General features: G+C 39.4%; 2 protein-coding genes across 2 annotated transcripts; both read left to right on the top strand.

Annotated features, from left to right (window-relative positions):
• The first annotated feature begins 320 nt into the window (after positions 1–320).
• On the top strand, positions 321–1025 carry LOC139353282 (uncharacterized). Its single transcript, XM_070997020.1, has one exon. It carries the CDS (start codon positions 343–345, stop codon positions 964–966), a length of 624 nt encoding a protein of 207 aa, XP_070853121.1. The 5' UTR covers positions 321–342; the 3' UTR covers positions 967–1025.
• Positions 1026–1960: 935 nt separating this feature from the next.
• LOC108010729 (uncharacterized) lies at positions 1961–2799 on the top strand. The gene is made up of 2 exons (XM_065866778.2): positions 1961–2402; positions 2505–2799. Exons 1-2 carry the CDS (start codon positions 2001–2003, stop codon positions 2742–2744), a joined length of 642 nt encoding a protein of 213 aa, XP_065722850.2. The 5' UTR covers positions 1961–2000; the 3' UTR covers positions 2745–2799.
• The last annotated feature ends 13472 nt before the right edge of the window (positions 2800–16271 follow it).

The raw sequence follows: 16271 nt of genomic DNA, 5'->3' as shown, positions 1-16271 counted from the left end.
GTGGAAGAACATAAAGTCAGCTGTTAGATTTATATTCATAATAAATTAAAAAGTTCCTTATATATCTATTATCAATTCTACATTAACATTCTTTATCAGTATGTTATTTGGTATGTTCTTATCATAAGATTTAAGCAACACTTAATTGAGGTAATCAACTTCTAAGGGTTTTGAAAAAAATTCTAATATATTTTCTATAAGATTGCCAACCATTGAACCCGTTATTATCGGTAATTGAACATACCAGACATTGATGTGTAATTAAAAAGATAGCGTAGAGCGGGTGGTTCTCCGTATAAATACTGCTTGGTTCAACCATTTCGGCTAAGTTATCTGGCCAAGATGTTCGTGAAACAATCCAAGATCCTGGTATTTTGCCTTTTTTTGGGCCTCTCGCTGGCGCTCAAATTGCATATTCCCATTAGACCGGACGCCCACATCCAGGAGCTGCAGATGGAGAGCAGGGAACTGGCTGCAACCCACTCGGATTTCTCCACCAGTTGCTTCTTGTTCTACAAACCCATTTTGGCCAATGTTGCAGAAGACTTCGAGATCAACTATGGGGCTTGCATTTCGGCCCTTGACAACTCCACGGCCTTGGTCAATACAAAGTATTCACAGGATCGCGAGAATATCATGAGATCTGCCAGTATCGGTTGCTCGTATCCCAGTACCAATTGCCAGGTGTGGACCTTTGAGCAACAGGACCTGGACACCGTGGTCTCCCGCCTCGAATGCGCCTCCATCAATTCTGGGGATAGCTCCAAAACCTTCTACGGCATTTCGGCAAATGCCACGGAGATCGCACTCAAGATCAAGGAGGAGTATCGTGTTCTAGAAAGTCAAATGTTGGCTTGTACGAATGATGCCCAGCGAGCTTATGTGGAGGATACGGCCGACACTTATGAAAGGTTGAATCACTGCCTCCAGTACGGAACCTTCGAAACAGCAACAGCCAAAGTATAGGATAGTATAAAAATGTACTTATTATAAAGAGTTTAATAAAGAAAAATCAGGCAATCTAATTTTTTGCGTTTTACTGAATGTTATTCAATGCTATTTGAAAAGATGTAATATATTACCTTTTCGTTGCTTAATTGGGGGTTACCTAGAAATCTCTTTTGGCGAAATTCGGGGCAAACTTGTAGTGATGCTTTCATCAGAATTTCGGCCGAAGAAATTGAGGTTCAGTATTGCTCCCGACTTAACAGCTTTTCAGTAAGGGAAACGTATTTTATGATTATGCTTCTATAGTTAAGCCGTGTGCAACGTCAAATTAAACTTGTTAAAAATGTAAAAAAAAATGTACATCTCCTGAAATTAGTTGTATGTTTGTCCCAAACATATTTAAAATTATGCTATACTGTCACTATGTTTGAATTGATGAGTCGTCTACCTTACAAAGATTTTCAAGCACAATCAACTGATTAAGGAATTCATGCTAATAATTTATAAATCACATCACCTATCAACAGTTTAGTTTTTAAAATATTTGTTTAAGGATTATTGCTATAATATTTATGCAAATGATCGGCAAATGATCGGTAAAACAATGAATGGAAATTTCTATAACCTCTTTAAGACAATTTAATATAAAAACATAAATCTTAAATCATTAAGAAATTATTAAATTTGTTAAGAAGTCTGGAGCCCTGCTATTCTCTGTACTTAAACTTAAGGAGCATATTCTAGAACTAAAATCGTTGACTCCCAAGAACTTTTTTTATTGCAATTTTCTCGGAGGGTTGTGAGTTACTGAACTGCAAACGAGATTTCCAAGAACCAATTTCCGAACAATGTAATTTGCCATGCTACCAGATAAATAAAAAATTATTTATTAATTACCAAAAATCGACCCAAAGGAATATTGGAACTTGACACTTTCGACAACAAGAGGCAATTAGGACAGATAAAGATAAGGAGCTCGAATGAAAGATATAAAAGCGTTGTGTTTAATACCCAATCTATCCAGTAAGAAGTTGAAACTGAGACTTTTAGCAATGTTTTCCAGAGCATCTTTGTTGGCAGTGGTACTTGCTTTTGGCCTGGTTTCTGGCCTAAGCATTACTCTCAAGTTAAATGCCTCTAAGTTGAAGTTGCCCACCAACAAGAAGGTCCTTGGTCTTCAGCAACAGACCGAAGTCCTGGCTGCTCAAAATTCTGTTAGTTCGAAGTCCTGCTTCGACTACTACATCCCCGTTCTCAACGGTGTGACAACCCAGTACGAGGTGGCCTATGCCCAGTGCCAAAAGAACTATGACACCGCCAGTGACCTGGTGCTCAATTCCTGGAACAGCACTCTTTATGGCATCCAGGAGGCTGGGGATAGCGGCTGCACAACCTTCTTCGACTGCTCCTCGATTGTGGACTACGTTCAGGCCTTTGAGTGCTTCGCCGATGTGGTAAGTTGGCCTAAACTATACCTAACTATAATTTTAAGATGTATAATAATCTGCATTATCCGAATTATTGTAAAATTTTAAAATTTGGTATATTTTTTGTAGGGAGCTGAGCAAGCAAAGACCATGTACCAAGTGTCCGCAAATGCCACGGAAGCCGGCTCGAGCATCAAGATCCACCTCCAGACTTTGGACACACAGCAGGAGAGCTGCAACAATAATGCTGATAGAAGTTACGTGGAGAACACCGCCTACACCTACGAGGGACTAAACCAATGCCTCGCTGGAGCACCTGTTCCAGAGGATTCCCCAGTAGATTGGTATACTACCCCTATATACAATTAAAAAAATAAAAAACTATGCAAATTAATAAAAAACAATTTAGATAATGCCTGAAGAATATGGTGTTATTTATTAAATAATATTTAAGAAACTGCCATGGATTAACATTCTCCTGAAGATTTGGTTCACCAAAACAGAATCGCATCAGCTTATAAGAGGATTTGGATTTATCACTTCCAAACCGAGTTAACATTTCTCTTTATAATTTATAACATGAACTGGAGTAAAATAGACCGATGAAAGGTCTAAATTTTATTCCTTAACAAAACCCCAACTTGGACCACCCGAAATTCGGTGCCATATCAGTGCCGAAACCGAAACTATCCAACTAATTTCTTTTATGTCCGCATTTAACGACAGTCCCACAGAGTTTCACCAGTTTTCCCACAGTTGGAGAGAGATGTTCGACGATATCGGGGCATCTATCAATGGTGGCTATCCACCTATCCATCCTTTGACCTGTCCACACCCAACAAAAAAAAGTGAAGATCGAGGGATCTGTGGCGGTACAGGTATACGGAAATCAGTACGCATCTTGTCTTGACCTGCGATATACTTGTAGACACATTCCTTTTGAGGGACTGCCGACACACCCAGACTTTGTTCACAAATTTTGCGCTTAATTAATTGTGAAATATTGGCTGGAAAATCAATTGCAATTGACAATTGCGAGTTGGCCCGCCACAATTGAGTTGTAATCGCAATGGCCAAGTAGGCGTCGAAGGATCGTCGAACTCTGGGTTTTTTTGTGGAGCTGGTTTTCGGCCGACGTTGCGGGGACTGTGACTACAATTGCCAGTCATGTCTTCATAAATTTCATTGAATTGAATCGCCGCTCGGAGTCGGAGTTGGAGCTTGGAATCGGACTCCTCAACATGCGCCAAAAACACACAAAAAAGGGGGGACGGGGGGGCTAGGATATACTCGTACCTATTCCGACTATTTCATCTTTTGCCGACGGCGTACGGCTCATGTTGTATGTAGCCTTAAATTGAATCGTTACAAATTTTGTTGCTCGTTATAGCAAGCGTTTTATTGCCCAACCAGTTTCGGCCGCCATGCAAAGCAGTCGTACTCAGGAACCCGGGGATCTCGGTCCTGAGATTATGATCACCGAACTAAACCGAACCGAACTGAACTGAGCTGCACCGAGCACGCCCCCTCCTGGAAAACGGTAGCCCCGGGTTCTACGGGCCCAGCGTTTAATAACTTCATTAAATGCCCTTTGACATTTATGCCAGACACACTTATTTATGTGGCACTATCATCTCGACGGATCGGTACAGGTAGCAGGCATCCCTGGAACCCTATAAATTACATAATCATCAGATAGTGAAACTGTTTACAAGCCGAGACTCGAGACAGGCACACCCACAGTAGCCGCACGATAGGAAAAAAAAGGTCATCAACTATTCCTATTCCAATTGATTAGTTTACTTCTTTTTTATTCGGAATTCTTGTGTTTTTTATGTGGCAGCCGCGGTTGAAAGCTAATTGCTCTAATTTCTAGCTAAGACATTTTTCTGGCTGCCCCCTAAGCCATAAATATTGTCGATCGCAGATCAGTGATCAGTGATCGCAGCTTGCGCCCGCCGATTTTTATCAGGAGTCAGGCCAGAAAGTCTGCTCTCCGAATTTGTCGTCGGCCCTTTGGCCAAAACAATGGCCATTTGAATTCGAGTTGGCTCAGGGCCGGCGGCCGAAAAGCCCAAGATTTATTACGCCCAATGCCCTACAATCCGGGGGGACATTGCCCTGCGCCGCCTTATCTCGCACAATCCCAGAGACTCAACTATACAGATACTATATATAACAATTGCGAAAGCTCGTGAAAACGGTTGCCTACAAGCATAATCTGGAAAGTGATAATACAAGCAACTCGTAATTGATCAAGTAATTGTTCCATAATCTTGTTCTTGCTTTCTTAATTAATTAAAAACTGACAAGACATCGGGATGTAATTATTAACATTGATATAATGGTATAATAACTCGTATTTCCATAATTATTTTGAGTTCCAAAGTTTTTCTACTTTAATTACTTTAGAAAATCCCTTAAATATTTTTTAGAAACACCTTAATAATATTTAATTGAATTAATATAAATCTTTAATTATAAATATTTTTTAGAGCGTTCGAAAGTCGACGTAAGAAACCCCTTTTTTTGCCTTCGATCTGCCGCTGTGATTTTTGCGTATTCCGTCCGAATCCGAGTCCCCCTGAAATCCGAAATCCAGAAAGTGATCGATATGCGGCGGTCAGTCGACAGAACTTGGTTATTCGCTATCGTGGCCATTGTGGCTGCTTGGAGCACAAAATTATTATGTATCTCGGAGCGATTAACAGACGCATTTCAATTTTATTGCGCCAGATCATTATCGGAGCGCGGATTGGACCTTTTTGTTTGGCTGTCGTTGCTGAGGCCGAAAACTGTACGACAACAAATCATTAGATCATGATCACGATCATAACAAAATCATAATAAAATCGAAAACGTAGAAAAAACTCCAGCCAGGCGATCCGAGCCGTCGATCTTGGATCAAAGGCGGTCCGAAATTAACATCGAGGCGCGAAGAGAAACTTTCCTTTCGCCGGACGATGCCAATGATTTCACCCAGTGCCACATATTGGCCAATGCCACAGCAAAGGAGAACGCGACATTGCTAGAAATGCACTGAGAAAAATAGTTTCAAATTAAGAAGGAGATAGTCATTATATGCGCGAATTCTTCAGGAAGTCAATAATATTATTCAATATCGTATGAATTAAAAAATATACATATATGTATTTATTTTAAAAATAGTAAAATATACAAAAATTTCTTTGCTAAAATAACTTGCTTTAGTTTAAAAATTATTAAAGAATGCAAAGAAATTAGTATCAATTAAAATGTACTTGTGCGTAAAGTATAGGTTCTGTGTAGTTTGCCAAATTGCTAAGATAGAAATGCAGAAATATTTTATTTATCTTAAGAACTAAAAAAAATAAAGAAATCATATATCTAATATAGAACACCTGTTATTTCTCCCAGTGCAACCTCATCATCGCCATCTCCCAACGAAATGGAGACGTGTCATTGCGGGTGGCTTTGGCAATTAGACAACAAGTGCCTGGATGGTAATAAATAGCGGCGGTTAGTTCAAAAGCCCGGTCCACTAATCAGATGGCCAAATGGCCAGAAAGCCAGAAGGAAAACCCGCTGGGGAGGTGTGAAAATCGTTTACCGATCGCCGAGAACAACAACGCGGCCATAATGGGCTGCAGTGGAGCGGAGCTTAGCAAATAAATTAATCAAAAGAAAATCGACGTCGAACGCAAACGAGTTACCCACCGTTGACCGCTAATTCACATATGATTTATTTTATAAATTAGGCAGCCCACTCGGAGATCAAAGCCACCATCGCACTTAGCTCCATTGGCTTGTCAAACAGTCTTCTCCTGTTTTTCTTTTCTTTTTCGAAATTTTTTTTTGTTTTTTGATCGCACCGCCTTAAGACAAAGCACTTCGGAAGCGGCTTCTGAAACCAGAAAACCCGAAAAAAGACGATCGAAACGGTTAAATTTGTTTGTGCAGCGGCAGCGTTTGGTAATGAAACGCTAAGTGGCCAACAGTTGTTTAGCCAAGGGCCTATTTACCAATCCGCCGGACTCGCCTGACAAATTGTTTGGCCCTCCGCTGGCTGGATTGCCCATTTCTAAGCTGGTTTTAAATAATAAAAGCCAAGGGTTAAATACCAAAGTACTGGTCGTAATTTCTTACCCTCACTCCCCAACCTTCCTGCTTATCAATTTAAGAATACAACTTTATCGCTTAATCCCCGACTTTTCCAATTACGGCACTGAGAATATGTTTGCTTTGAAATTGATTTGACTTGCACCCCTTATAAGGGGGGTGTTAACCACCCGTAGCTAGAAAAAGGCGGCAGTTCTCTGTTTATCCCATTCGTTCCACCCCTCGGCACAATGCGCTATGATATATGTAATTTTGATAACGAGAGCATTTAGCCCAAAAAGGGTGTGGAATGAGGGAGCAGTGTTGAGTTCTGTGTTCAAAAAGTAGCTAGAAAGGACAATTAAACCAAGAAATTAGCTAAAATATGGACAAAGACAAATAATTGAAATGAAAAATATTATTCCTAAATAATAAAAAGAGTTTGTAAAACATATAAAAGAACTTTTAAATATAATCAACTTTTTTTTAAAAGAAATAACACTAATGTGATTTACTGTTTAAAAGAATGTATGAAAAATATTCATAGTTTCATAAACTATAAATAAATTAAAATAATAAAGAGTTCCTGCCCGAAAGACTTCTACAAATTTCATAGGACAGCTAGAAAAAGGCCAAAGTGACAGTTCTGAGTAGGAAGAGCTTCCTCGGATGCTCTCGTAATTTGCCCGCCTAACTAGTCTCCGGACCAAATCCCAAGAACCCACAAACCACCCTCGCTTCTCCGGCTTCCCCCAGTGGTGGCTGCCACGTCCTCATCCTCATTCTCAACCTCATCCTCCTGCCTAACCGACTCCAATACTCTGTTCTGCTGGCTGTCGACGCATATTAATCCAATTATCATGCACTGTGCACGGAATCACTTAATCGTTTCGAAAGGCGGAAGACCAGAGGAAAGGGAGTTACACCAAAATGGTTACATTTGGACAACACAGTCCGAATAATTCCGGTTTAGTTGCATTTAGTCACTGCCCTCTGATTATGATTGATGCAAACTGGGTAACTGTCGCTCTGTGATAGCGCCTAAATTGGTTCTAAATTTAATAATATCGGGATTGCTAAGGTTTGGGAAAATTTTGGTGGGGAATTAAAAACCGATTGTGTGGGCGTTGAGGACGGGCTCAAAATTGCCATATTGCTTATAAAATTTCGAATTTCATTGCTCCGGGTGAACATTCTACGGATGCTAAGATCACCCCTAAAATACGGCAAAGGGTTCTAAGTTTTTCAGCCCTGTATCCAGTACTTTCAGATATGACAACTTATGATATTGTGTCCCGATTAAATTCTATGAGTTTGTAATTGAATTCTCCATTAACCCATTTTCATGTTCATTTTTTTCGTATTTCCAATGGATTTCAGTATCAGACCCCAAAAACTGCACATCCAGATTCCATAACTTGAGTTAACGGATCCCGATTTAAACGTGGGATACCTCTATGAGTTTGTGGTGAAATTCTCTAATGATCTACATAAAATATTTCTTTAAATTGAGGGTCCAAATGTTAACCCATTTTCATGTTCGGTTTTTTCGTTTTTCCAATGGATTTCAGTACCAGACCCCAAAAACTGCACTTCTAGATTCCATAACTTAAGTTATTGGATCCCGATTTAAACGTGGGATACCTCTATGAGTTTGTGGTGAAATTCTCTAATGATCTACATTAAAATATTTCTTTAAATTGAGGGTCCAAATGTTAACCCATTTTCATGTTCGGTTTTTTCGTTTTTCCAATGGATTTCAGTACCAGACCCCAAAAACTGAACTTCTAGATTCCATAACTTGAGTTATTGGATCCCGACTTAGACGTGGGATACCTCTATGAGTTTGTAGTTGAATTTTCTTATAATCTGCATTCAAATTATTCTGTTAAGCCATGGTCAAAATTTTAACCCATTTTCATGTTCGATTTTACCGTATTTCCAATGGTTTTCAGTATGGGAACCAAAAACTGCACTTCTATATTCCATAACCTGAGTAATTTTATTAAGATCTCGACGTGGGATACCTCTATGAGTTTGTGGCGAAATTCTCTATTAATCTACATTAAAATTGTTCTTTTAATCGAGGGACCAAATTTTAACCCATTTTCATGTTCGATTTTTCCGTATTTTCAATCAGACCCCAAAAACGGCATTTCTAGATTCCATAACTTAAGTTATTGTATCCCGATTTAGACGTGGGATACCTCTTTGAGTTTGTGGTAAAATTCTCTAATGATCTACATTAAAATTTTTCTTTTAAGCGAGGGTCCAAATTTTAACCCATTTTCATGTTCGATTTTTCCGTATTTTCAATCAGACCCCAAAAACTGCATTTCTAGATTCCATAACTTGAGTTATTGGATCCCGATTTAGACGTGGGATACCTCTATGAGTTTGTGGCGAAATTCTCTAGTAACCTACATTAAAATTTTTCTTTTATTCGAGGGACCAAATTTTAACCCATTTTCATGTTCGATTTTACCGTATTTTCAATCAGACCCCAAAAACTGCATTTCTAGATTCCATAACTTGAGTTATTGGATCCCGATTTAGACGTGGGATACCTCTATGAGTTTGTGGCGAAATTCTCTAGTAACCTACATTAAAATTGTTCTTTTAATCGAGGGACCAAATTTTAACCCATTTTCATGTTCGATTTTTCCGTATTTCCAATGGACCTCAGTATCAGACCCCAAAAACTGCACTTATAGATTCCATAACTTAAGTTATTGTATCCCGATTTAGACGTGGGATACCTCTTTGAGTTTGTGGTAAAATTCTCTAATGATCTAAATTAAAATTTTTCTTTTAAGCGAGGGTCCAAATTTTAACCCATTTTCATGCACGATTTTTCCGTATTTCCAATGGATTTCAGTATCAGACCCCAAAAACTGCATTTCTAGATTCCATAACTTGAGTTATTGGATCCCGATTTAGACGTGGGATACCTCTATGAGTTTGTGGCGAAATTCTCTAATAATCTACATTATAATTGTTCTTTTAAGCGAGGGTCCAAGTTTTAACCAATACCTTCACTATTTTATGGAGACAAAATAGGGGGTTAAATCTCTCCACCACAGCTAAAAATAGTTTCTTAAAAGCGGATAATGTTGCGGAAGGAACTGCTTACTAGCATACATAATTATATGTCAATTTTGTTTTGAGTCAGCACCTAATGAAAAATAGTTCATAAAATAAAAACTTAATTTTATAATTATTTCTCCTTCAGAATTCAGTTGACCTGTGACAGACTCAGAAACCATTGCTTCCACTATCCCACGAGCCTTAAACGAGAGCGAAACAATTTGATTTAATTAAAAAATTATGGGATTACATACATTAATGCTTGTCAAGCAATATATATGCAAATTTCCCACACACACACTAAGGCGGGGGAAAATGGGAAAACAGGATGACAGGGAGCAGACTGCGGCGAGTGTCGCATATTAAAGAATATTTTATTTGCTTTTATTACACAGCACGCCCAGTTTCACCCTGGTCGAAGGCCAGTTTACCCGCCCACTTTTCCCTTCCACTTTTCCCCTGCCGCCAACTTTTCCACCGGAAACTTGCAGCGCAGACTCTGATGATATGGAACAAAACTGAGAAAAAATGGCAACGTTTTGGGGGAAGGAGACGCCAAGGACCAAGGAAAACCCAGACGAAGGCGGAGGCTGAGAATCTAATAAATTGTGGCACTGTCACTTGGCTTAGTGAAGGATAACTGGCCACACGCCCGGCGAGGACAAACAACAACAACAACAACAATGTTACTGGGCTGCAAGACTCATCAAAAATTCATAACGCGCCACGTAATAAAAATTATTCAAATTTTTCGCAGGGTGGTGGCGTGGGTTTCGCTTTGGGTTCGCAGTCAACTAAATTGCGGTGATGTTTCATAAGGATGGCTGGCAAAAGGCACCCGACAAACGCAGAAAAAGGACAAATCACACCCTCGATTATGATGCGCACAGTGGCACACACATAAATTTGTTTACAGTAGCGGTAAAGCTTATAGTGTTAGATTTTTCAACATATTAAAAATAAATTTATACACTTCTCATTGTTATTTTACTTAAATTTTAACATTTGTATTAAATTTATTTTTTGATCTTTAAGTTTATTATCAATAGTTTCCTTAAGTTTACATACAGAAACTTCATCTGCTACTACAACTACAATTAAAATATTAAAAAAAGATATATAAGCATTTATTCTCTAGGATCAACATTAAACAAATAATACAACTCCTTAAAAAATAAATGACCTTAAAAGTTTTATAAATATTACAACCTTTGGTTGTATTCCTGTAACTGCTGCTGTAAATATATCCCAAATCACAAAAGGAAGGTCGAGGTATACAAGGATATATTCATGGGTCGTGTGGCCAAACGGAAATTGAATGATTTTGCGCAACAGTCGCGGAAGTTGCTACTTTATAGTCATTTAGTGGTTGGTCGTCGGACAATGCATCACGGGCTTATCACATGGCCGTACTTTCCTCCTCCCGCTGTCACAAGCGGATTATGTCCAAAAACCACAGGCGTCGGCAGGGGGGTGGGAATCCGGAATGATGCTTAAAAATTTTACAGAAATCGAAACCTGGCTAGGATGTCCGATAACAAAATAAAAGTGCCGCAGGGACGACAATGACAGCCATGTCGCTTCCCAGGCGTCGACGCTGTTTCCGCCGGAAGTGTAATTTGATACTTTTACAGCTCCGCACGAGCATCGCATTGCTTATCGAAAAGGGTTCGTAATGCCCGATTCTACTTCGAGGCACGCTAATTTCTGCAATTGACTTTTAAACCTGGCGAATGGCGGATGGCAACGGCGCCTGTCAGACCTGCAGAACGCACATAACGAGCTCCTTTTTTGTGCATTTCAATTCAATTTCCTCTCGCATGCGAAATTGCACACTGGGGCGGAAGAGGGTCGATGAGGGCCTAGACCAGGAGACCAGGAGGCCAGGAGCCCGGCTGAATGGATGCCATGGCAGCAGGGCAAATACCTGGCCCAGATACAGTAGTCACTGCCAAAGAAAGGAGAGATTCAATTGGCCAAAGGGGTTAGTTCTGCTATCTTGTATTTGTCTAGGGAATGCATCTGTAACCTCTTTGTAAAATAAAATTGTTTTACCCTTTTTAGATTTAAACATACTTTTTTTTAAAACTCAATTCTCGGTTCTATAACAATTCCAATTATAGACTAATTTGTAATTGAAAGTTTTTTTTAAGAACTTGTTTGATTTCTTAAAAATCATAAAATCATGGTTCCTTTTAAATATTGTTTTCTATAGAAATTTTATTAAAAGTTAAATTTTATTAGGATATAAAAGTTTTTATTTTTAAAGTAAAAAACACTGATAAATCCAATGTGGATTTATTTCATAAAATATATCTTCCTGCCTCAAGAAACTGGATACTTTCTGAAGTAGCGCCCACTGTATGTGGTGTACTCGCATATTCGCAATTTCGTTGGCCAGTTTCCATGGCCTGTTTTTGGCCATTGAATGAGTGGCTTTGGCTCCGTGGCCAACTGAGAGCCCCCAGTCCCTCTAGTCCCCGATCGGTCGTCTATATCTCTGTGGTGATGTCCGTGAGTGAGTGAACTGTCACAATTGACGTGGGGCGTATAAATTTTACATTTAACGAAAACGTAATCGAATTGAGCGAGCTGTATATGGCGCGGCCAAAAAAAGAAGAGGAGAAATATATGAGAAAACCAGAGGGATCGGCGGAGTCGAGAGGAGCAGCCAGTTAGCCAAGTTGGCTTTTAGCCCCGTCTCTTTCTCGGACGGCATACCCCTCTCTTTCGCTCTCCATGCGGATTATGAAGACATCAGGCGAGGCGCATGGCAATTTGTGGGACGCCACAAAAAAAAGAGGGGATTTCGGAGGTGGACTATGCCAATTTGATGGCAGCATGCACAGAATGCATTCATCAGGCCAAGATTGTTAGCCATCGATGGGGTCTGCTGGGGATTTGCGATTGGATATCGGACTTTCAGCATTCCCAGGCTCACATTATTAACTGCACGGATGCGTGTAATGGGCCACCTTGGAAAATAATATAATGGCAACGCGTTCCCATTTAAATCCGGGTTACAGGCTACAGTTACTGCTACAGCCACCTGGGGACCCGTTTGGCCAACGTTTTTCAATCAGCATAAAAATTTATCAAATCAAATTCAAATACCTGCTCCCGAAATGCAAAGTAGTAGCGCCAAAAGGAATAAAAATCGCATGACAATCAAATGCCACCCCAAATGCCGAGTGAAATCAATCGGGACGTGATGTTTGTTTGCCCGGGAAATTTGCATGTGAAAAGCTTTGCTTTTCCATCAAAACGTCGTTTGGCATGCAAATCGATTAAAATGAAATCAAATCCAATCAGCAGGCCAATCGCAGCTTTGTTTGCCTTCGGGCAAATGGCCAAATCATTGCCGCCGGCTGGAAGTCAGGACATCTCTATAGGGATTGAAGCTGGAGCTATATGGTGTGTATTGTGTATGATTCCTGCCTCCGTTGCCAGCTGCTCACAAATCGTTTAACTCAAATTGACTTGTCAATATTTAATTAGGCGTTGGCCGGGTAACAAGATGCGGGTTCCATTTCCACCCGCTTTGATGTCTCCTGTCGCAGGACGCATCCTGCGGATTAGTTGGCGGTTTCCTTTAGTCTCCGTGTTTAAACAGTCATTGCCCAGCGCCTAAGGAGTGTCTATGTTTGCTGAGAGGAAAACACACAGAACTTGATCATCGATTTGGAGGTTTTCGGTGTAGGATACCTTATATCTGCGGCTAGGAGCAGTGTTCAAATATAAATTTTATAATAAGAAAAACGATCGTATATAATGATTTGTTTTCAATTAAGAATATATTTTATCTGTAGGAAAAATATTTATTAAAATAAAATCTAAATCTATCTAAGTTTTGATAGAATGCCTATACTTAAAAGAAAAACATATATCTTACGTGGCCTTATAATATATATTTCACTTTGAGATTTCCAATTTTGATTCACTTTTGTGTAATTTTAAAATACTTCTTTGAGTTCCAGCTTTTTTATGTGAATCTTGCATTATAAAAATTATTTTCTTCATGTGTGAGTTCCATAAAAACCAAACAATCTTGAGGTCGTGATTCATGTGTCACTGGGGCGTATACGCAACCTCTTCCTCGCTAGACAATCAATCATTTGATCGGGCAAACAACTAGCCCAATATCTTCGCTTCTCACAATAAATGTCAAATGCGTCCTAATACAATTAAGAGCCTTTTGGTGGTAGCACCCAGGCATTAAGAGGCTTAATTTTTTGCCGGCTCTGATTTCGATTTCGATGCCGATAGCTGCAGAATCGCCTTGTCGTGTCCTTTGTCAAAAGGCACGTGAAAAAACGTGTCCCATTGACATTCAGCTTGATGAATGATCAGAAGCTCCTTGGGTTCAGCTCGGAATTCCAGTATTTCGCCTTTTTCCCAGATATCGCTGGACCTTGACTGACTGCTGACACGTGACTGGCGATTGACGAACTTCCTATACGATTTTTTTGAGGGGGAGTGAGACTGGTGATTACTCAGGGGTTATATATATTTAGCGGGAGGAGTGCGAACCGGTCACTTCAAAAATGCCAAAGGGTCTAATGAGAATAATGCGAAATTGAGATTGTCGATTGGGCTTAAAATAGGTAAGGTGACAGGAGAAGGAACATTGTTAACCTTTATTGAGTGATTAATTGCTTTTTATTAAAAAATGCTCAGCTTCAAAAAACAGAGTGTTTAAAAAATTGTAAGGGGAAGTGATGGGCTTGTCTTATAAAAGTTTAAATTCAATATCCTTAAAATAGAAAAGACCTTTTTTTAAGAGGCCCCAATTATTGTTTATCTTCATATTATACCTTGAAAATTTTAAAACTGGTTAAGTTTTAGTTCCTTTTATAAAGTACCACTATTTTTTCAAATTGTATTATCTTTCTGTTCTCATTTCCACACCTTGTTTACCAACTTTACCGATGCCACAATTTGCTACGATATTGACAAAAGTGTCAAACGATTCACAGTCCCCTGACAAGAGTGAAACATGGAAAAGTTTACCCAACGCCAAACAGCACCCTCATCCGATCTCATTAGCAACGTTGGATAGTCCCGTCAAAAGTGCCGTGCGGACACAGCCTCAATATCAAAATTCGATATTCACTTTTTGCAATAGTAAACGGAAATTTCGCACAACGCAGGCGAAACTTTTTGTTTCCTGTTGTTGTCAATAACTAATTCGTTTGTCATTTTCCGTTTACATAACATATCAGCAAAAAGGGGGAGGAAGCTCCACAGCCACAACGACCGCAATTCGAGCAACAAAATGCTGCACATATAAGGACAAAGTTTTTGCCTCAGGATTCTTGTGGCGAGGTCCTTGCTGAGTCCTTGTTGTTGCTGCTGTCGGTTTGTTTATCGTTTCCAGGCTACAACGACAACATTATTGCAAAAGTGTTCGAAACATATTGAAAGCTCAAAGCAAACACCCAAGAGCCCACTCCCAAAGCTATATTTCCACCCCCAAAATCGGGAAGTCTGAAGGAGATGTTGATGCTGCAACTGTTTTGTAGGCGTTTTCACACACTTCAAGTGTCAATTTCGTTGTGAAGCTCATAAAATGGCAGACTTTCCGCACAGCCAGTGGTGGAGCTCCAGAAAAGAAGGAGAACTTTGTTATACCAAGGTGCTGAAAAAGTCTAGTTTTACATATCTTGAGAACTTTACATCATTATTCAATTATTGAAAATACAAGATAAAAATAAACAATATACAAGAAAATAATTTACGATGATATTTAAGGACGATTTTAAAAAAATCTATAAGGTGTCCAGAGCTATGATAGAAAATTGACTTTATACTATAATCTTTTTTTACTCGAAAGATATTTATAAATGCTTTTAATATTTTCATTTGATTTTAGTTTTAAAATATAATTCTATGATATTATTATGAAAAAAGTCATAGTAAACGTCATAAATAAATTTGCTTAAAATATTAGATGATATTTTTATTTTGGTTCCAATTTTTTGACAACCCCTTTCTGCGCGCCCCAGCTTTCTGCCTATGAGGGCTTTGTGTTGCCGCTGCGATTTACATTAATTTGCCATTTTTCATGCTGGGCCCGGCACTTGAAATTTATGTCTATGTGCGGGTGAATCATAAAAAGTACGTCAAGATTTTCCTATGTAAATGATGGCCAAGCAATGAAAAAGGATCAGGCCTTATGCGAAGGCACAAACTATGTCCTGGCAGGCTGCTTCGCTTGCTGCTTCTCTGGCTGCTTCTGGCCTAATATAATGTGCCTCCATAAAAACCCGGCAAGACATTCGGGTGCGTGGAAATATCCTGGCAACAACTGCCAACAGGTTCCCGCGCGGAGATTTGCATTCGGAATAAGATTGGATGGCTGACAAGCGCCTGGAAAAAAATGTTAATTTAGTGCACGATGCGTTGACAACGACAACGAGGCTCTTATGCAGATATATCAGTCACCATCCAGCCATCCAAATCCAAATCGCAATCCAGCCATCCAGCCGGGCTGCTTGTCATAAAGCGATCAAGCAGGAGGCTTGACATTTCAATTTGCAAGCCGAGAGGAGAAGAGCGAGTTGATTCGAGGAGGGCACTAGGAAAAAATATACTGGGTTTTGGGAATTTTAAAAATATTTAAAAACCATCCAGGGAAGAAATTGGTTTAGTTTTAGTTGGCTATTAAGATATAACATTTCCAAATATAAGTATAACTCAAAGACATACAAAAAATAAGAAAATTGTTAGTAA

The sequence above is a fragment of the Drosophila suzukii genome, chromosome 3 (assembly GCF_043229965.1).
Source record: "Drosophila suzukii chromosome 3, CBGP_Dsuzu_IsoJpt1.0, whole genome shotgun sequence".
Taxonomy (NCBI): Eukaryota; Metazoa; Arthropoda; class Insecta; order Diptera; family Drosophilidae; genus Drosophila; species Drosophila suzukii.
The sequence above is the reverse complement of the archived record's forward strand: the minus strand, read 5'-3'. Positions and strand labels throughout refer to the sequence as shown.